This window comes from Salmo salar, chromosome ssa10 (genome assembly GCF_905237065.1).
Source record: "Salmo salar chromosome ssa10, Ssal_v3.1, whole genome shotgun sequence".
NCBI classification, from domain to species: Eukaryota; Metazoa; Chordata; class Actinopteri; order Salmoniformes; family Salmonidae; genus Salmo; species Salmo salar.
The window spans coordinates 81,682,747-81,705,122 of NC_059451.1; the positions used below are offsets into that span (position 1 = coordinate 81,682,747).

The 22,376-nt window shown below is 42.8% G+C and overlaps 1 protein-coding gene across 1 annotated transcript in view; it reads left to right on the top strand.

The window, feature by feature from the left end:
• LOC106560972 (protein kinase C-binding protein NELL2-like) overlaps window positions 1-22,376 on the top strand; it is a 108,509-nt gene that overhangs the window by 79,244 nt on the left and 6,889 nt on the right. The window contains exons 16-17 of the mRNA XM_014124461.2: window positions 18,986-19,126; window positions 21,416-21,609. Of these exons, the coding sequence (XP_013979936.1) occupies window positions 18,986-19,126; window positions 21,416-21,609 (335 nt within the window). The remainder of the gene's footprint in view (window positions 1-18,985; window positions 19,127-21,415; window positions 21,610-22,376) is intronic.

The following is a 22,376-nucleotide window of genomic DNA, read 5'->3' on the forward strand; positions in this document are numbered from 1 at the left end:
CAGGGCTCGGGTATTTTCTGTATACCAGGGAGCTAGTTTCTTATGACAAAGGTTTTTTGTTTTTAGGGGTGCGACTGCATCTAGGGTATTACGCAAGGTTACATTTAGTTCCTCAGTTAGGTGTTTAACCAATTTTTGTACTCTGACGTCTTTGGGTAGGTGGAGGGAGTCTGGAAGGGCATCTAGGAAGGGCATCTAGAATTTATAGCACGGCTTTTGATGATCCTTGGTTGGGGTCTGAGCAGATTATTTGTTGCGATTGCAAATGTAAGAAAATGGTGGTCCGATAGTCCAGGATTATGTGCAAAAACATTAAGATCCACAATATTTATTCCACGGGACATAACTAGGTCCAGAGTATGACTGTGGCAGTAAGTAGGTTCTGAGACATGTTGGACAAAACCCACTCAGTCTGTGGACTCTTCCATGTGAATATTAAAGTCACCAAAAATGTGAATATTATCTGCCATGACTACAAGGTCCGATAGGAATTCAGGGAACTCAGTGAGGAACACTGTATACGGCCCAGAAGGCCTGTAAACAGTAGCTATAAAAAGTTATTGAGTAGGCTGCATAGATTTCATGACTAGAAGCTTAAAAGACGAAAACGCAGTCATTTTTGTTTAGTAAATTTAAATTTGCTATCGTAAATGTTAGCAACACCTCCACCTTTGCGGGATGTGCGGTGATATGGTCACTAGTGTAACCAGGATGAGAGGGCTCATTTAACACAGTAAATTCATCAGGCTTAAGCCATGTTTCAGTCAAGCCAATCAAATCAAGATTATTATCAGTGATTAGTTCATTGACTATAACTGCCTTGGAAGTGAGGGATCTAACATTAAGTAGCCCTATGATATCACCATCTCTTTCAATAATGACAGGAATGGTGGAGGTCTTTATTCCAGTGAGATTGCTAAGGCGAACACTGCCATGTTTAGTTTTGCCCAACCTAGATCGAGGCACAGACACGGTCTCAGTGGGGATAGCTGAGCTGACTACACTGATTATGCTAGTGACAGACTCCACTAAACTGGCAGGGTGGCTAACAGCCTGCTGCTTGGCCTGCACCCTCTCTCATTGTAGAGCTAGAGGAGTTAGAGCCCTGTCTATGTTCATAGATAAGATGAGAGCACCCCTCCAGCTAGGATGGAGTCCGTCACTCCTCAGCAGGCCAGGCTTGGTCCCAGAAAGAGGGCCAATTATCTACAAATTCTATCTTTTGGGAAGGGAATAAAACAGTTTTCAACCAGCGATTGAGTTGTGAGACTCTGCTGTAGAGCTCATCACTCCCCCTAACTGGAAGGGGGCCAGAGACAATTACTCGATGCAGACACATCTTTCTAGCTGATTTACACGCTGAAGCTATGTTGCGCTTGTTGACCTCTGACTGTTTCATCCTAACATCGTTGGTGCCGACGTGGATAACAATATCCCTATATTCTCTACACTCGCCAGTTTTAGCCTTAGCCTGCACCATCTTCAGATTAGCGGTAGCCCTGCCCCCTGGTAAACAGTGTATGATCGCTGGATGAGTCTTTTTAAGTCCAATACTGCGGGTAATGGAGTCGCCAATGACTAGGGTGTTCAATTTGTCAGAGCTAATGGTGGGAGGCTTTGGCGTCTATGACCATGTAACGGGTGGAGGAGAGACCAGAGAAGACTCTGACTCTGAATCGGACTCGTTGCTTAATGGGGAGAACCGGTTGAAAGTTTCTGTCGGCTGAATGAGCGATACCAGTTGAGCATTCCTACAGTATTTCTTTCCAGAAGCCATGAGAAAATTGTCCGGCTACGGGGACTGTGCGAGGGGATTTATACTACTATCTGTACTTTTTGGTGGCACAGACTCCTTTCCTAAACTTAAATTACCCTTGCCTAACAATTTCGTCTGAAGCTGGGCTTGCAGCATGGCTATCCTCACCATAAGGCAAATGTTCTCCTGTATATTATAAGTACAGGCACTGCAATTAGAAGGCATAATATTAATGTTACTACTTAGCTTCGGCTGGTGGAGGTCGTGTAGAACTATGTCCAGGTAAAGCGTCCAGGGTGAAAAAGTTGAATGAAAAAAGTAGAGCGAGGGGGGAAAAAAAAATATATAAAACGGTAATTTAAAAGTAAAAACCCTAAAGTTGGCAGGTAGCAAAGAAACGTTAGCAACACACTGCACAGAAGCACGTAAACAAGTTTACAAGTTGTGATTGGAAATTACGATAACGTATTGGAAGGGACAATAGACAACAACGAATTGCAACTGCTCTATACATTCCACTTCAGGACAATAAAAAGAATAGTCTGGCGCATAACAAACTGTACAATGGTGCATAACGTACTGTACAATAGCATTGTACAGTTTGTTATGCGGCAGTTTATTATTTTTATTGTCCTGAGGTGGAATGTATAGAGAAGTCACGATTAGGGCTGTTGCGGTGACCGTATTACCGCCACACCGGCGGTCACGAGTCATGAAGGCAGTCAAATACTCACTATAATTAGGCTTCTCCCAGCTCTGATGCTGCCGATGGTCATTAGTAGCCTGCCAAACATGCTAACTGCCTGGTACTCAGCACTCCATTGTCCCTCTAATCACTCTGACATCACTGAAAATGTATTAAAAAATCTAATCAAACACATCATGAGAGGCTATGTAATTGAGTGAGAAAACAGAGTGATGGCCGCTAATAACAAGAGGAGGATCCCAGCAGCTTTCTATAGGTGAGGCCTACTACATTTATTTCTCAACTTTCCTAATATTAAGCGCATGGCTTATATTTACAACAGGAGTATAGCCTATCTGGCTGGCATCAAAATAAACCATGGGAAAAGCGTCCTCCATTCGCTATAGATGAGATTCTACCCCTGTTTCAATACAGGTGCGTGATAATGGGCCAGTCTAAATGAATAAAAATGTCACACATATTATTTAGTATATGTAAAGACAAGATTAAATCAAGAATAGTCTGATGGGTGACAATATTAGCCTATCAATTGTGAAATATATATTATCACTTGTGAATGATGCCCAGCATAAGAAACAATGCCTTTTTTTCTAATCATAGTTGCACACCTCATGTAGCCTAGCCCATAGGCCTATATGTTTTAATAAGGTTTGTATCACAACTAAAGTGGCCAAATAACTTCATAAAATTAAGCACATTAAATCGGGTGTAGAGCCTAACTGGCATATATAAGCAGCGCGTGAGTTTCAAGTTTGGGGAAGATAATTTTCCCCATAAAAATGCACCTTTATAATAAAAGCATTACATTCATAATTGCATTTGCGGTCACTTTTGAGAACGGTGTTTTCCGCTAATGGAACATTTGTGCTTATAGCCTACTATCATGTGCGCATTGCTGCACTTATAATGTGAAGAAATAGTCTAATAGTTTATCAACATTTTAAGCTAAATGTTCAGATCTGTTGTGTCAGCCACATTGCATAAAAAAGTTTTTTTGATGCTAGTGGTTGTATTAATTTGGGATCAATCGCATCCCACAACTGTCCCAGACTATGTTTGGAATATGTATTTCTCGCACAGAATAGAATAGGTCGATGTTTGGACTATCAGGGATAGTAGATTGACATAGGCTAGTGCTTTTGCTGTTCATTAGGCCTACACATCTTTTTGGCTGACAAAAAGTATATTTGGACAGTTCTTCCAAAAGCTTCAATATGCACCTCAGAATTGGATTAGGATGCGTGCAGTTGCGTCCCCGGCGTGTCTGTCTTCACTTGTAGCCTGTGAGAAAGACATGATCACGTGATGGAGAGCCATGTGACTGGGAGGCGCTTCGGATTGCGCAGCACACTCAGGGAGAAGGGCACAACGCAGCACTAACGGGCCGAAAACGCATGGATTTTTTTAGAGGATGCTGCTGTAAAATTCAAGGCATTATCAAGTGCTTGACAAATTGTGAATGAGAGACTATTGGAGTGTGTACAGCCTGTGCAAAAAATAAAGCAGAGCTCATGCCTTTCAAGCAACTTTTTTCAAATCATCGATAGAGTCTCATCATACAGCCTTACAATGTGTTAAACATCAAAACATATAGCCCACAACTAAAGTTACATTAATATTTCGAAATTAAATATATAGGAGTACCTATTTCTTTAACCGCTCAAAATAGAATAGCCACATGTTCGCACTCCCTCAAATCGTTTGGAGAAAATATTTATATTTTATTCAGCTTTGTTCAATTGTATTCTTCATTCTATAAAATAATATAAAATAATGCCACGGAAATTATAAGCAAATCTTGTCTGCTTAATGAACTAGTGTAGCCCACAGCCATTTGGCATAGCCACATCGGGACCTAACATAAGGACAACTCAGAGTATGCTTTTCTGTTCTTCTGAAATAGACTACATTTTCTTCATATCATGTTTCTTTAGACCTGTCTAAAATAAATAATGGATTTATTGTGAAGGTGTAGGCTATATTACATGGATTTATTCGACTTTTTAAAATGTGTGGAAGCCAGGAGATGCTAAATGTGTTTATGCTAATTAATGGTCAATTACCGTGAGACCGACAGTTACTTGCTTGACAATCACCGGCTGACTAAATGTTGTGACCGCCACAGCCCTAGCCACAATAACAGCTGAAAACTCCTTTGGGAGGTAGAAGGGTCGGCTTTTGACCATCAGATATTTCAAGATAGGTGAACAGTGGGTTAACACTCCCACTGCGCTAGAATTAGCACACCAGTTGGAGTTGATGAAGACGCAAACCCCTCCCCCCCTCGATATCCCCGACTCCACTGACCTGTCCGCCCGGTGAATGGAGAATCCATTGAGTTGGATAGCCGTGAGGGGTATCTTGTCTGAGAGCCATGTTTCTGAAAAGCAAAGAATATTGCAGTTCCGAGAGCTCCGTTGGTCGGAGATCATCCATTTTATTATCAAGTGACCGTACATCAGCCAGTAGAATGGAGGGAAGAGGTGGCCGGTTTCCACTTCGCCTTAATCTCACCAGGATGAACCCTCTCTTGCCTCTGTAACGCCGCCGTTTCCTCTTGGGTAGCCCGAAAATTGGGTTGGTATTACAGAGAGAGAGCAGAGCAGATGAGTCGAAGTAAAAGCCGTTATTGGGGTAAGTAACTGCTGATCTGATGTTCAAGAGTTGTTGTCGGTTGTAAGAAATAATAGCAGATACACTTCGTGAAAATAGAGTAAAGATAAACAACAAAATAATCACAAAATAGCAAAGTTGTGCCGGAGCTTGCAAAACGGTGGACATCCAGTGCGGTGCCAACTTGTTCCAGCGAATGAAATAGGCAGGACTTTCCAGCCTCCAGTGGCGGTGGCTATGTAATGTAATCCGACAACAGTCACTCGTTACTACAGCTCATAAACTAAGACTGGCTAAAGAGACAGATTTAGAAATTAGAAGCGAATAAACATTGATAAAACAATTAAAATACACAGACAGTCCCTGAATTAACCTTTAACAGAGGATTATTTAGCAATTATTATGCATTAATTCAGTGTTTCATTGTAATACATGTAATAAGGGTCGTCTAAAGGAGACCAAAATGCGGCGTGTGAAGTGCTCATAATTACTTTTAATGAAAACACTTTGCAAAATAACAAAAACGACCAACAACAGTCCCGTCAGGTACAAACAACGAAACGGAAAACAACCACCCACAAAACCCCATGAAAAACAGGCTGCCTAAGTATGGCTTCCAATCAGAGACAACGAAAAACACCTGCCTCTGATTGGAAACCATACCCGGCCACAACATAGAAAATACAACATAGAACGACAATCTAGACAACCCACATAGAAAACAGAAAACCCAAAATACATAGACAAAAACACCCCCCTGTCACTCCCTGACCAATCTACTATGGAAAAATGACCTCATACTAAAGTCAGAACGTGACAATACATGATGACTTGTATTTAATAAAAAGCAGTAGCACTGTATTTAATGTCTAATAATAGATGGCTATTGGCTTATGTGTTATAAAAGCCAATCAAAATCATTTTGGGGCTATTGCAAGTTAGTGCCTGTCATATGAGTTCCCCCGAGTGTTAATTAGCCTACTATTTCATATGATATACAGCCAAAATATGAACTGGCAGCAGCAGGCTAAATCTGTGTCAGTGTGTGTGACTTTTCCTTTTTTCTCCTTACCGCGAATGCACTGTCTTCTGCAGCAGCAGCTGATCTGTCAATGCTATAAGCCTAGCATAATTTCTCAGCACAGACAGTCATAGCACTCAGACAAGCAGAACCAGAATTTTTAAAAGTTGGTTAATTTCACAATTTTTTTAAAGTCTAGTGTTCAGTCAGATAATGAACCGGAAATCTATCTATAGACTTCACTTCGCCATGCTTTTCCTGTTACCAAGTAATGAGCCCGTCCTCCTATAGCCCCTCCCACCAGCCTCCACTGGATGTTACTGTTGTTGCTTTGTGCGTACAGACTACTTTAACACACCACTCTATTCTCCCGACACTCCGCCTGGATCACTAATCTTTCAAGTCAACACCAAATTTTAAATCCACTTAACACCAAAACATGTATACAGGAGACGACAGCAGAATCATATTTGAAAAAGGATTAGGAAGTGACGTGTAATAAATAATATGTACTCCAAGTTCAGCAGATCAGGATTATCCTTCATTTCCCTGTGAAAACTGAAATATTGTAATTATATTGAACAGTATGTGAGATCTTCTGTCTGCAGCTGGTGCTCTGGGTGATAGAATCCTGTAGAGGACTGTCCAGGCCCTGAGGTACTGCTGTCAGTCAAGATGAGAGGGGAGAGCCTCTACCTCTGTAACTGCCTCTGCACAGAGAGAGAGAGAGATGGTGAGAAAAGAGAGCGATAGAGAGAGAGAAAGAGAGAGAAAGAAAGAAAAAAGAGAGGGAGAGAGAGATGGAGAGGGAGGGTGAGAAGGAGAACAAGCAGAAGGAGGGAAGGGAAGACGTCAACCCACTATTTGAGTGTCCTTGGAGAGCTGTTTTAATAGAGCCTTTATTTCCAGCCTGTCGCTCACCATAACGAGCGAAATAACCATGTCTGTCCAATCAGCCCTCTCCACCTCCCTTCCGCTCTCTTTCTTTATTCCCCCTCTCTCTCTCTCGCTTCTTTATCCCTCTCCATCTCCCTCTCGCTCTCCCTCTTTCTTTCCCTGTCTCTCTCTCCTCTCTCTTTCTTTACCCCCATCTCTCCCCCTGTTTCTCTGTCTCCACCACTATCTCTCAGTAGCCAAGGAGACCTGTGTTCACCACGCCTGGCCTTGACCTGCTTGAAGAGAGAGACGGAACTCTCGGCTCTCTGTTATGTGTTGCTGTTTTTCACTGAAAATAACATATTATACAATTCACGGCCAAGCTGTAATAGAATGTGATTTTTAGACTGGAATCAGGCTGCTTATTGGGATTCACAGTCATTCTTCCTCACGCTTTCTTATACAATGAGTATACAAAACATTAAGAAAACATACTCTTTCCATGACATACATGTATGTAGACTGACTAGGTTAATCCAGGTGAAAGCTACGATCCCTTATTTATGTCATTTGTTCAATCCACTTATATCATTGTAGATGAAGGGGATCAGACAGTTTAAAGAAGGATTTTTAAGCCTCAAGACAAATGAGACATGGATTGTGTGTGTGCCATTCAGAGGGTGAATGGGCAAGACAAAATATTGAAGTGCCTTTGAACGGGGTATGGTAGGAGGTGCCAGGCGCATCAGTTTGTGTCAAGAACTGCAATGCTGCTGGGATTTTCACGTTCAACAATTTCCTGTGTGTATCAAGAATGGTCCACCACCCAAAAGACATCCAGCCAACTTGACACAACTGCGGGAAGCAGTGGCGTCAATATGGTCCAGCGTCCCTGTGGAACGCTTCGACACCTTGTAGAGTCCATGCCCCGATGAATTGAGGCTGTTCTGAGGGCAAAAGGGGGGGGGTGCAACTCAATATTAGGAATGCGTTTCTAATGTTTGGTATACTCAGTGTACATTCAATTTACACACACAGCCACCATGTTGTTTTTGCTCTTGATGGTAAATTGAAAATTGAAAGATGTAGTTGTGAATACATGCCTTGCATTTGTGATGACATCTCAATTCAGATGTGACAGGAAGCAGTTAAAGAAGAAGCGTTTGCCTTTTTAGAAGGTATATTTAAAGCCACTGTCGATTTGCCAAAGGCCTCAGAAGTGCTTTGCTGTAATTGTGATCAACAGCTGTGGTGTCACATAAAGGAAGTAGAGGGTGAAATGTTTCATTGGAAACGTAACCTCCTGGGCATGTAAGCTTAACAACAGAACAGTTTGAATGAATGTATGCTGAAAATAGTTCCATTTGTGTATATTTAGAACTGCATTGCCTCTAGTTTATAAGTAGTGACTAACCGCTCTGTCTTTCTGTGAACAATTCCATGCAGTCAGATTGGAGAAACTACAATTTAAAGGACCAGTGCAGTAAAAATTCAGTTTTTCTGTATTTTGTATTATATTGTGCAACAGCTGCTTTTTATCAGTGTTATTTCCTTTATAGTTGCTGGTTGAAAATACAATCTACAAATCAAATCACATACACATGGTTAGCAGATGTTAATGCGAGTGCAGGGGCGAAAATCTGATATCAACTTTGGGGGGGACAATTACATGACATTTTCTCAAGAGCAATTCCTGAGGGGGACACCAAAAGTATTGCTGTAACACATAGCCTACATTGTAATATGGTAAATGTATATTGAGGAACCAAAGAAATAAGGTGTTTGCCGTACTCCTAACTACCGGTACCCAAAACTACACAACTACTCACAACAGAAATACCATTGCCTTTAACAAATCTTAGTTCAGTCACCAGTTTAAGTTGAGAGTGGGGGTATCCATGGCATTTTCCAATTATGTTCCTATTTTACAAGTTAAAAAAAATGGAGAACCTTTCATAATGTTGCCAAACAAAGACTCAACAAACTTACCTGAGACTCCCTGTCTCTGCCAGTCTGTCCCTGCATATCTGTCCCCAACTCTGCTGTCTGTGTGCCAACTGTTGCCTGCTCTGCCTAATGACATCATTGTGAAACATTTCCATTAGAATTTCATTTCTTTCTTATGAACATTTTATCAACTAGTCTTTGAGATATTAGGCTACTAGGGTTCTTACTTTGCGTTTTGGTGTACTGAAAAATACTCTGATGTCCGTCTTTTATTTTTCTGCCATTTTTCTACCTGGCTGGCTGGCTACACACACACACAGTGTGTAGGTTATTTACAATAGGAGATGGGCTTCTATCATCTTATCTTTTATCATTCTATTTGGGCTTCGATCTAAAAGGTAGCTAGCAAATGTGAAACGGATTAAAATGACAAGAGTTGACAGCTGTATGAGTTCACCATTTACACAACATATGCTGCAACCTTTTGTAATTTTAATAGTTTGTTTCATATTGGCTGGCTTCAACAATAGCTGAATTTGCAAAGCTAGCGAGCACCAATTCAGTTTCAGTGGTGTTTGCTATAATCTTTGCTACCCGGGTTAAATAAAATAAATAAATAAAAGTTCCCTTGCGACAATTTAGCTTTTGCAACGAGACCATTAAATATATTTAAGACAATGGTAGAAGAGAGTGTAGTTCTGTTCAGTTTGGACTTCAGTTTATCGCTAACCTTATCACAGGGACTTTGAAGCACTAACTTACATCATCTGCATGCTGATCTCGGAATAAATTGATGATAGCAAAGATTCCATCTTTGACGAGGCCACATAAATGGAATAGGTACTAGCTAGCTTAATAGTTCATATTTGCGCGCTAGCTCTGCATATTCAGCTAGTGTGTGTGCGCGATTGACTGGATTAACCTCACGTCAGTTACGTTCATTGAGTGCCTTTCAGACAGTGGCTACGACCCCTCTGTTACCTTGCCAGTGGATCAAACCATTGTGAGGAAAAGGGTGGGGGGGTCGCAATCTTTTGAAACTTAAAAACGCGCTATTAAGTGTCTATAATCAGCACAATTGCTTTCATTGCGTATTATTAATATTATTTAAATTACATAGTTATGTTTCAGTGATATATTGGGGGGGCCAAATCATATTTTTCCCAGGATGGGGGGGTCGTGTCCCCCCCGCGATTTCCGCCCCTGTGCGAGTGTAGCGAAATACTTGTGCTTCTAGTTCCGACCATGCAGTAATATCTAACAAGTAATATAACCTAACAATTCCACAACAACTACCTTATATACACAAGTGTAAAGGAATGAATACGATTATGTACATAAAAATATATAAATGAGTGATGGCCGAACGGCATAGGCAAGATGCAGTAGATGGTATAGGGTACAGTATATACATATGAGATGAGCAATGTTGTCACGTCCTGACCAGTGAAAAGGGTCAGTTGCCATAGTAGAATGGTCAGGGCGTGGCAGGGGGGTTGTTTTGTGTGTTTTGGGGTTTGTTTGTTTCTAGGGGAATTTGTTCTAGTTTTCTATTTCTATGTTTCGTTTTCCATGTTTGGCAGAGTATGGTTTCCAATCAGAGGCAGGTGTCTTTCGTTGTCTCTGATTGGAAGCCATACTTAGGCAGCCTGTTTTCCTTTGGGTTTTGTGGGTGGTTGTTTTCCGTTTAGTTATTATACCTGACGGAACGGTTGGTCGTTTTTTGTTATTTTGTAAGTGTTACTCATTAAAGTATTCAGAATGAGCACTATCCACGCTGCGCCTTGGTCTCTTCAATACGACGCCTGTGACAAATGTAGGGTATGAGAACATTATATAAAGTGGCATTGTTTAAAGTGGCTAGTGGTACATTTAATTACATCAGATGGCAAGATGCAGTAGATGGTATAGCGAACAGTATATACATAAGAGATGAGTAATGTAGGGTAAGTAAACATTATATAATATAATTGGCTAGTGATAAATTGATTACATCAATTTTTCCATTATTAAAGTTGGTGGAGTTGAGTCAGTATGTTGGCAGCAGCCACTCAATGTTAGTGATGGCTGTTTAACAGTCTGATGGCCTTGAGATAGAAGCTGTTTTTCAGTCTCTCGGTTCCAGCTTTGATGCACCTGTACTGACCTCGCCTTCTGGATGTTAACGGGGTGAACAGGCAGTGGCTTGGGTGGTTGCTGTCCTTGATGATCTTTTTGGCCTTCCTGTGACATCGGGTGGTGTAGGTGTCCTGGAGGGCAGGTTGTTTGCACCCGGTGATGCGTTGTGCAGACCTCACTACCCTCTGGAGAGCCTTCCGGTTATGGGCGGAGCAGCTGCCGTACCAGGCAGTGATACAGCCCGATAGGATGCTCTCGATTGTGCATCTGTAAAAGTTAGTGAGTGTTTTTGGTGGCAAGCCGCATTTCTTCAGCCTCCTGAGGTTGAAGAGGCGCTGCTGCGCCTTCTTCACCACACTGTCTGTGTGGGTGGACCATTTCAGTTTGTCCGTGATGTGTACGCCGAGGAACTTAAAACTCTTCACCCTCTCCACTACTGTCCCGTTGATGTGGATAGGGGGGTGCTCCCTCTGCTGTTTCCTGAAGTCCACGATCATCTCCTTTGTTTTGTTGACATTGAGTGTGAGGTTATTTTCCTGACAACACACTCCGAGGGCCCTCACCTCCTCCCTGTAGGCCGTCTCGTCGTTGTTGGTAATCAAGCCTACCACTGTAGTGTCATCTGCAAACTTGATGATTGAGTTGGAGGCGTGCATGGCCACGCAGTGGGTGAACAGGGAGTACAGTAGAGGGCTGAGAACACACCCTTGTGGGGACCCAGTGTTGAGGATCAGCGGGGTGGAGATGTTGTTACCTACCCTCACCACCTGGGGGCGGCCCGTCAGGAAGTCCAGGACCCAGTTGCACAGGGCGGGGTCAAGACCCAGGGTCTTGAGCTTAATGGTGAGTTTGGAGGGTACTATGGTGTTAAATGCTGAGCTGTAATCGATGAACAGCATTCTTACATAGTTATTCCTCTTGTCCAGATGGGTTAGGGCAGTGTGCAGTGTGATGGCGATTGCGTCGTCTGTGGACCTATTGTGGCGGTAAACAAATTGGAGTGGGTCTAGGGTGTCAGGTAGGGTGGAGGTGATTTGGTCCTTGACTAGTCTCTCAAAGCACTTCATGATGACGGAAGTGAGTGCTACAGGGCGGTAGTCATTTAGCTCAGTTATCTTAGCTTTCTTGGGTACAGGAACAATGGTGGCCCTCTTGAAGCATGTGGGGACAGCAGACTGGGATAAGGATTGATTGAATATGTCTGTAAACACACCAGCCAGCTGGTTTGCGCATGCTCTGAGGACGCGGCCAGGGATGCCATCTGGGCCTGCAGCCTTGCGAGGATTAACACGTTTAAATGTTTTACTCACGTTGGCTACAGTGAAGGAGAGCCCGCAGGTTTTGGTAACGGGCCGTGTCAGTGGCACTGTATTGTCCTCAAAGCGAGCAAAAAAGTTGTTCAGTCTGTCTGGGAGCAAGACAACGTGATCCGCGACAGGGCTTGTTTTTCTTTTGTAGTCCGTGATTGACTGTAGACCCTGCCACATAACTCTCGTGTCTGAGCCGTTGAATTGCTACTCCACTTTGTCACTGTACTGACGCTTAGCTTGTTTGATTGCCTTGCGGAGGGAGTAGCTACACTGTTTGTATTCGGTCATGTTTCCGGTCACCTTGCCCTGATTAAAAGCAGTGGTTCGCGCGTTCAGTTTTGTGCGAATGCCGCCATCAATCCACGGTTTCTGGTTTGGGAATGTTTTAATAGACGCTGTGGGTACGATATCGCCAATGCACTTGTTAATGAACTCGCACACCGAATCAGCGTATTCATCAATGTTGTTCGACGCTATGCGGAACATATCCCAGTCAACGTGATCGAAGCAATCTTGAAGCATGGAATTCGATTGGTCGGACCAGCGTTGAACAGACCTGAGGGCGGGAGCTTCCTGTTTTAGGTTCTGTCTATAGGCTGGGAGCAACAAAATAGAGTCGTGGTCAGCTTTTCCGAAAGGAGGGCGGGGGAGGGCCTTATATGCGTCGCGGAAGTTAGAATAACAATGATCCAGGGTTTTGCTAGCCCTGGTAGCACAATCAATATACTGATAAAATTTAGGGAGCCTTGTTTTCAGATTAGCCTTGTTAAAATCCCCAGCTCCAATAAATGCAGCCTCAGGATATGTGGTTTCCAGTTTACATAGAGTCCAATGAAGTTCTTTCAGGGCCGTCGATGTGTCTGCTTGGGGGGGTGATGTACACGGCTGTGATTATGATCGAAGAGAATTCTCTTGGTAGATAATGCGGTCGGTATTTGATAGTGAGGAATTCTAAGTCAGGTGAACAAAAGTACTTGAGTTCCTGTATATTGTTATGTTCACACCACGTCTCGTTAATCATAAGGCATACACCCCCGCCCTTCTTCTTGCCAAAGAGATGCTTGTTTCTGTCGGCGCGATGCGTGAAGAAACCAGGTGGCTGTACCTACTCAGATAGCGTGTCTCGAATGAGCCATGTTTCCGTGAAACAGAGAATGTTACCATCTCTGATGTCTCTCTGGAAGGCAACCCTTGCTCAGATTTCGTCTACCTTGTTGTCAAGAGACTGGACATTGGCGAGTAGTATGCTCGGGAGCGGTGCGCGATGTGCCCGTCTACGGAGCCTGACCAGAAGACCGCTCCGTCTGCCCCTTCTACGGCGTTGTTGTTTTGGGTCGCCGGCTGGGATCCAATCCATTGTCCTGGGTGGTGGTCCAAACAGAGGATCCGCTTCAGGAAAGTCGTATTTCTGGTCGTAATGTTGGTGAGTGACGTTGCTCTTATATCCAATAGTTCCTCCCGACTGTATGTAATAAAACCTAAGATTACCTGGGGTAACAATGTAAGAAGTAACACATAAAAAAAACAAAATACTGCATAGTTTCCTAGGAACGCGAAGCGAGGCGGCCATCTCTGTCGGCGCCGGAAGTAGGCCGGCGCCTACTAATGTGCAAGTTTGTATGGGCGGGAGTTTCGGCTTTCCATGGCGACATCACCTTGCGGTAAATTGGTTAATAGGCCAATAACAAAGAGAGTTCCAAACCTCTCTGCCAATAACAGCTGGTTTTCAGTTTTCCCCTTCCCACTCATACCACTCCCTGCCAGTCCTAGCAAAATTCTTGCTTGAGAAATAGTTTTTTGCTAAAAAGCTATTTTTGCCCATTTTAATGGAAATCTATTACAGTAAGGTACTTAATTGTTACCGAGAAATGATTTGATATAAAACGGCTGCATTGGGCCTTTAAATAGATTAAACTTTTTTCCCCTTCTTGGCTCGAGACCACATGCCGCTTCTCTATTTCAAAGCGTGTGAAGCTCTGTCAACTGACATTCACTGGCAACAAAGAGCATGAGAGATTTCACTATGACTGAGAGAATAGAGAATATGCTTAATTTCAAGCATAGTTATTCCTTTTGGTGTAACCAAATGATATGCTTTTATCCAGTACACAGTTGACCGAAATACTTCTTTCCTGAAGGAAGAAAATCACCATCCCCTAGCTTCTTGGATGGACCTTCAAGCCTTAAACATGACGTCTATAGCTCTCTACCTGCTGCAGGACTGTATACATGTAACATTTAACCACCTTTTTGAGCCCCAGCATGCTGGTCCCGTGTGGCTCAGTTGGTAGAGCATGGTGTTTGCAACGCCAGGGTTGTGGGTTCGATTCCCACGGGGGACCAGTACGGAGAATAATTTTTTTTAATGAAATGTATGCATTCACTACTGTAAGTCGCTCTGGATAAGAGCGTCTGCTAAATGTAAATGTAATGCATATAGTTCCCTTAAAGCCATGTTGAAATATGTCATGTATAGGAGCACAGAAAACCTGCTGTGTTTGACTTAGACAAACGTTCACATCTCTTAAATAGATAAGGGCCTAATCTCCACGACATTTGATCAATGGTTAATCTGCTGGAGAAATTCTATTAAAGGGTTGAAGGCTCATTAGCCGATAGATCTGAATCCTATTACTGCTGTGGCAGAGGGAGAAGACACGGGGAGAGATGAGAGGGGAGAGAAGGAGAGATGAGGGGAGGAAAGGAAAGGAAAGGAGAAAAGGAGAGATGAGAGGGGAGGAAAGGAGAGAAGGAGAGAGGAGAGATGAGGGGAGGAAAGGAGAGAAGAGAGATGAGAGGGGAGGAAAGGAGAGAATGAGAGAGGAGAGATGAGGGGAGGAAAGGAGAGAAGGAGAGATGAGAGTGGATGAAAGGAAAGGAGAGAGGAGAGATGCAAAATCTGGATCCCTACAAATCAGCTGGGCTAGACATTCTGGACCGTCTCTTTCTACAATAATCTGCCGAAATTGTTGCAACCCCTATTACTAACCTGTTCAACCTCTCTTTCGTATCATCTGAGATCCCCAAAGATTGGAAAGCTGCCGAGGTCATCCCCCTCTTAAAAGGGGGAGACACTCTAGACCCAAACTGTTATAGACCTATATCCATCCTGCCCTGCCTTTCTAAAATCTTCGAAAGCCAAGTTAATAAACAGATCACCGACCATTACGAATCCCACCGTACCTTCTCCACTGTGCAATCTGGTTTCCGAGCTGGTCATGGGTGCATCTCAGCCACACTCAAGGTCCTAAACGATATCATAACTGCCATCGATGAAAGACAGTACTGTGCAGCCGTCTTCATCGACCTGGCCAAGGCTTTTGACTCTGTCAATCACCGCATTCTTATCAGCAGACTCAATAGCCTTGGCTTCTCAAATGACTGCCTCGCCTGGTTCACCAATTACTTCTCAGATAGAGTTCAATGTGTCAAATCGGAGGGCCTGTTGTCTGGACCTGGCAGTCTCAATGGGGGTGCCACAGGGTTCAATTCTCAGGCCGACTCTTTTCTCTGTACCGTAATTTCCGGACTATTAAGCGCACCTGAATATAAGCCACACCCACTGAATTAAAAAAAATATATTATTTTGAACATAAATAAGCCGCACATGTCTATAAGCTGCAGGTGCCTACCGGTACATTGAAACAAATTAACTTTACACAGGCTTTAACGAAACACGGCTTGTAACAAAAATAAATAGGCTTTAACGAAACACGGCTTGTAACAAAAATAAATAGGCTTTAACGAAGCGCGGCTTGTAACAAAAATAAATAGGCTTTAACGAAACACGGCTTGTAACAAAAATAAATAGGCTTTAACGAAGCACGGCTTGTAACAAAAATAAATAGGCTTTAACGAAACACGGCTTGTAACAAAAATAAATAGGCTTTAACGAAACACGGCTTGTAACAAAAAATTAAAAATTAGCAGTAAGCTTTAGTTGTCTTTTGCACTGAGTCAATTCCTCACGCTGCTGTTTCCAACGTCTTATCATCGACTCATTAAGACCAAGCTCCCATGCAGCAGCTCTATTTCCTTTTCCAACAGCCAGATCAATCGCCTTCAACTTGAAAGCTGCATCATATGCATTTCTCCGTGTCTTTGCCATGATGAGGGTGACAAAATGACTACCGTAATCAGAATGATGGGAAGTTTGAGAGTGCTCGATTTAATCTAAACAGTAAACAAAAAAGTTGTTTGACCTTAACCCATTCGGCAATTTGATTGGTGTAATGAAAGCTTCATGCCGCCAAAAAACTGAGCACGTCACAGAATGTGTTTTTTTGGGGAAAATCCATATATTAGCCGCATCATTGTTTAAGCCGCGAGGTTCAAAGCCTGTGAAGAAAGTTGCGGCTTATAGTCTGGAATTTACTGTATATATCAATGATGTCACTCTTGCTGCTGGTGATTCTCTGATCCACCTCTACGCAGACGACACCATTCTGTATACATCTGGCCCTTCTTTGGACACTGTGCTAACAAACCTCCAAACGAGCTTCATTACTCTGGACGGTTCTGACCTAGAATATGTGGACAACTACAAATACCTAGGTGTCTGGTTAGACTGCAAACTCTCCTTCCAGACTCACATTAAGCATCTCCAATCCAAAATTAAATCTAGAATCGTCTTATTTCGCAACAAAACCTCCTTCACTCATGCCGCCAAACATACCCTCGTAAAACTGACTATCCTACCGATGCTTGACTTCAGCGATGTCATTTACAAAATAGCCCCCAACACTCTACTCAGCAAACTGAATGTAGTCTATCACAGTGCCATGTGTTTTATCACCAAAGCCCCATATACTACCCACCACTGCGACTTGTATGCTCTCGTTGGCTGGCCCTCACTACATATCCGTCGCCAAACCCACTGGCTCCAGGTCATCTATAAGTCTCTGCTAGGTAAAGCCCCGCCTTATCTCAGCTCACTGGTCACCATAGCAACACCCACCCGTAGCACGCGCTCCAGCAGGTATATTGCACTGGTCATCCCCAAAGCCAACACTCCCTTTGGCTGCCTTTCCTTCCAGTTCTCTGCTTCCAATGACTGGAACGAATTGCAAAAATCTCTGAAGCTGGAGTCTTATATCTCTCTCTCTAACTTTAAGCATCAGCTGTCAGAGCAGCTTACTGATCACTGTACCTGTACACAGCCAATCAGTAAATGGCACACCCGACTACCTATTCCCCATATTATTACTTACTCTCTTGCTCTTTTGCACCCCAGTATCTCTATTTGCAAATCATCATCTGCACATCTATCACTCCAGTACTAATGCTAAATTGTAATTATTTTCGCCTCTATGGCCTATTTATTGCCTACCTCCCTACTCTTCTACATTTGCACACACTGTACATAGATTTTTCCATTTATTTTATTTTGTGTTATTGATTGTATGGTTGTTTGTGTAACTCTGTTGTTGTTTTTGTCGCACTGCTTTGCTTTATGTTGGCCAGGTCGCAGTTGTAAATGAGAACTTGTTCTCAACTGCCCTACCTGGTTAAATAAAGGTGAAATAAAAAAAGATGAGAAGGGGAGATGAGAGGGGAGGAAAGGAGAGAAGGAGAGATGAGAGGGGTGGAAAGGAGAGGAGTAGAGAAGAGGACAAGAAGAAGGGAGAGGCCAGAGAGAGAAGAGAGGAAAGAATGAGGGGAAGATGAGGAGAAGAGGCCTTGTGCTCTCCATGGGATCCTGCTGTGTTCTATTTTGTCTGGGGGAATCGAATGGGAAGGTCACTGACAGTGCAAGGCCATTTTCATAATGAGGAACTCTGATAATGCATCACACATGCACACAATCATAAAGAAGCCATCAGTGCCTACACAGACACATTTAATCACTCTAAAACCTGGGTCCTCATATTTAGCCCCCACCCCGTATTCACTAGCGTCTCTCATCTAATTAAATATGGGTTTAAATATTAGGGCATTTTCTCATACGGTGCAGTTGATTCAGATGTTGAATGTATTTACACCTCGTTCCTTTGTAAGAAATGGGTGCTCCCTTCGTTGTTTGTCGAAATAAATTGGTTTACAATAAGCTAGTGATGAGAAAAGAGAAGAGTGGGAGAGAGAGTGGGATAGACTTGTGAGCATGTGACGAATGCTGTGTTGTGGAGAGCATAATTAGAGTCAAGGTTGAGGCCTGGTTCCTGTGCTCTTTACCGTCAATGAGACCTACAGCAAGAACGGATTCACAAGCTTCCAAGGTCTTCCAAGGCTTTTTAACACCCCTCTTCAGGGGACATTTTGTTTTGTGTTGTAATGAAACAAAATCAAGTAAATATGTAAGAGTCATTTCAATTGCCATGTTCACAATCTGATTTCTTCTATTGATGAATGTACCCGTCTCTCGCTGTGTTTTCATGCCAGATCGATACAGCGTGCATATCCTATCAAATCCTGGACACGCTTTTGTATCAATTATGGATCAGTCAATGTTGAAAAGCCTATCAGGCAAGAATGAAGCTAAGTTCAGTATGCAGTTCCTGCTGACATCATTCAGAACAAAAACTATTGGAGATTGAGGTATGTTCTTACATGTCGCTCTCTCTTTCTGTCTCGCTCTCTCTTTCTGTCGCTCTCCCTCTCATTCTCTCTCTCTCGCTCTCTCTCTCTCTCTCTCCTGATAGACATTGATGAGTGTTCTGATGGGTTCTTGGAGTGTAATGACAAAGCCATCTGTGTCAACCTGCCCGGCTGGTACCACTGCGAGTGTCGTGATGGCTACCACGACAATGGCTTGTTCTCGGCCAATGGGGAGTCGTGCATAGGTGAGTTGACCCGCCCCTTTTCTCTCAATACTAAAAGAAGCTCTGTGGTTGTAGGCAAACTTCATTCAGCTAGTCACATGATAACGCCTATTGAAATTTCATGCATAGAGTATATTGTGTTTTTCCATTATTCTAGTGTATTCTAACATTGATCATAGCAGCATATCTAACCATTGCAGAGGTAGAAATTTCCTCGGCCTTCTTTTGATAGTTTTTTTTCTGTCTGGTGCAGGTAATAGTGTTATCGGACATACTATTACTGGTACATTTTCCTCCAAATCCCTGTCTGCTTTTTACTGCTCATGGAATCTTTCTGAAACATTCTCTAGTCTAAAGCAACCTGTCAAGAGCTTGTCAAAATGGAAGAAAACCCTCAATCTAGCAGTGCGCCTCAGCAGTAACAGTGCTGCAGCTCTGTCTGTCTGTCTGTCTGTCTGCTATATAGCCTAATTTTACCTGTCAAGTCTACCTGATCGACACAGCCCACTGTGCACAGACGTCAATTCAACGTCTATTTCACGTTGATTCAACGTAACGTCATTGAAATTACATGGAAACAACGTTGATTCAACCAGTGTGTAGCCAGTGGAAGAGCACATTAAAGGGGAAGTTTACCTAAAATCTAACATTTCGTAAGTGAGTCCATACATTGAAACTAGTTAGGTGGAGCGATTCTATTTTCGGGGGAGAAGTGAAAACAGTAGCCAAGCATTACAACTGAGTTAAACGAAGTAAAACTGCAACCTACAAACATATGCTTATAATCTGTAATACATTTTTTATGGCTATGGGGCTAAAAGTAATTATATTGTTAGGATACTCATGGCCATAATTCTGTCTATTCTTCAATGTTTTTATTTAACCTTTATTTAACTAGGCAAGTCAGTTAAGAACACATTCTTATTTACAATGACGGCCTACGCCGGCCAAACCCGGACGACGCTGGGCCAATTGTGCGCCACCCTCCAGGCTGTATCGCGTCCGGATGTGATACAGCCTGGAATCAAACCAGGGACTGTAGTGACGCCTCTTGCACTGAGATGCAGTGCCTTAGACCGCTGTGCCACTCGGGAAAGATGGCACAATAAAATGGTATTTGTCACATGCGCCGAATACATCAGGTACACCATGAAATGCTAATTTAGGAGCCCTTTCCCAACAATGCTGAGTTTAAAAGTAAGAATTACTGTCCATTACAATGTAAGGTGACACAATTACTGTCTAGCTCCTCAACATCTGCTAACCGGTAGAACGCCTAGACTACAACACAATAAGATAAACTCAAAATGCAATGATTAGACTATACATACGTCCACACGCTCGCTTTGAGCTTTCTCTTCTCAGAGGACGTGTGTGAAGCTAGCCACAATAAGGATTAGCCACAAAAGGGAATTTGCGGTTCGCCTTCGAAATAAAAGTCCCCCATTGATAAATATTTAAAACGTATACAAATAGTGGAATCATGTCATATTTGGTCTAGATAATGCTAAACAAGGTAGGAATGTTGTTATTTAAATTCAACAAAATACAATAATTTATTTATTATTATGATTAGCTTCACACAGGTGGCTGTAGGAGTGTTTACATCGTATTTCCTGTTTTTATCGCTACTAGCCATCTTCTGCATGTGTCTGTATCTTTCAATGGAAGGCAGTGAAATGTGCCTTCTTTCCTAGATTTATTACATAAGTACAGCCAGGGACCGATCACCAGCTTGCTCTTGCTGCCATCTCTTCGGATTTCCGCTTTTCAGAACTAACTTTAGGCTACCTGTGATACATCTTTTAACTTTTGCGCCTGCTCCTTCTCCCTCCCATAAAAGTCACATGTTACATCAAGCTCCAAATAACTGCAGATTCCTCACAGAGTTGCCCCACGAGAGCGCACATGCGCAGTTGTTACCCATGTCCGCTGTCGCTGCAGTCGGCCACATAATATAATGATATAAAATAATCGCAATCGTTTTAGGTGGAAAGGTACACATTTTCTGACTCAAAACCAATAGTACTTTTGATAAAAGTAGGTCATTTGGCCATACACTTTCAATAAAACAAAGAATTTATCCACAATTTGCGGATTTCTCAATCGCTCTTTGACTGACAACGGAGCAGGTCCAGCAGTGCACAAAGACACGTCATGAGTCACGTGACCCGTTTTTACAGCTTTTCAGTTCTAGTTTGGAATCCTTTGTCTTTTTTTAAGCAGTATGATGTGTGAATTTATGCATAAACTACGGTATTTGACCTGTGTTGAGCATATGTGAGAAGTCATCTCTCTTGCTCCCTACAGATATCAACGAATGCAAGATGGGGAGGAACACCTGTGCCAATGACACAGTGTGCTTCAACTTGGAGGGGGGCTATGACTGCAGGTGCCCCCACGGGAGGAACTGCACTGGAGACTGTATCCTTGACAACAAAGTCAAACACAACAGGCAGATCTGGGTGCTGGACAACGATAGGTGCTCCGTCTGCTCCTGTCAGGTGAGACAGAGAGGATGATGGGTATAAAACAAACAATGGTCAGATCAGTGGCGTTCTATTAGTTTATTTATTTATTTTTTATTTCACCTTTATTTAACCAGGTCGGCTAGTTGAGAACAAGTTCTCATTTACAACTGCGACCTGGCCAAGATAAAGCAAAGCAGTTCGACATATACAACAACACAGAGTTACACATGGAATAAACAAACATTCAGTCAATAATACAGTATAAAAGTCTGTATACAGCATGTGCAAATAGGTAGGATAAGGGAGGTAAGACAATAAGTAGGCCATGGTGGCGAAGTAATTACAATATAGCAATTAAACACTGGAATGGTAGAATGTGCAGAAGATGAATGTGCAAGTAGAGATACTGCGGTGCAAAGGAGCAAGATAAATAAATAAATACAGTATGGGGATGAGGTAGGTAGATTGGATGGGCTATTTACAGATGGGCTATGTACAGGTGCAGTGATCTGTGAGCTGCTCTGACAGTTGGTGCTTAAAGCTAGTGAGGGAGGTAAGAGTCTCCAGCTTTAGTGTTCGTTCCAGTCATTGGCAGCAGAGAACTTGAAGGAGAGGCGGCCAAAGGAAGAATTGGCTTTGGGGGTGACCAGTGAGATATACCTGCTGGAGCGCGTGCTACGGGTGGGTGCTGCTATGGTGACCAGTGAGCTGAGATAAGGCGGGGCTTTACCTAGCAGAGACTTGTAGATGTAAAACAATATGATGATTGGTTATCAATTCAGTTTGATATATGTTTCACG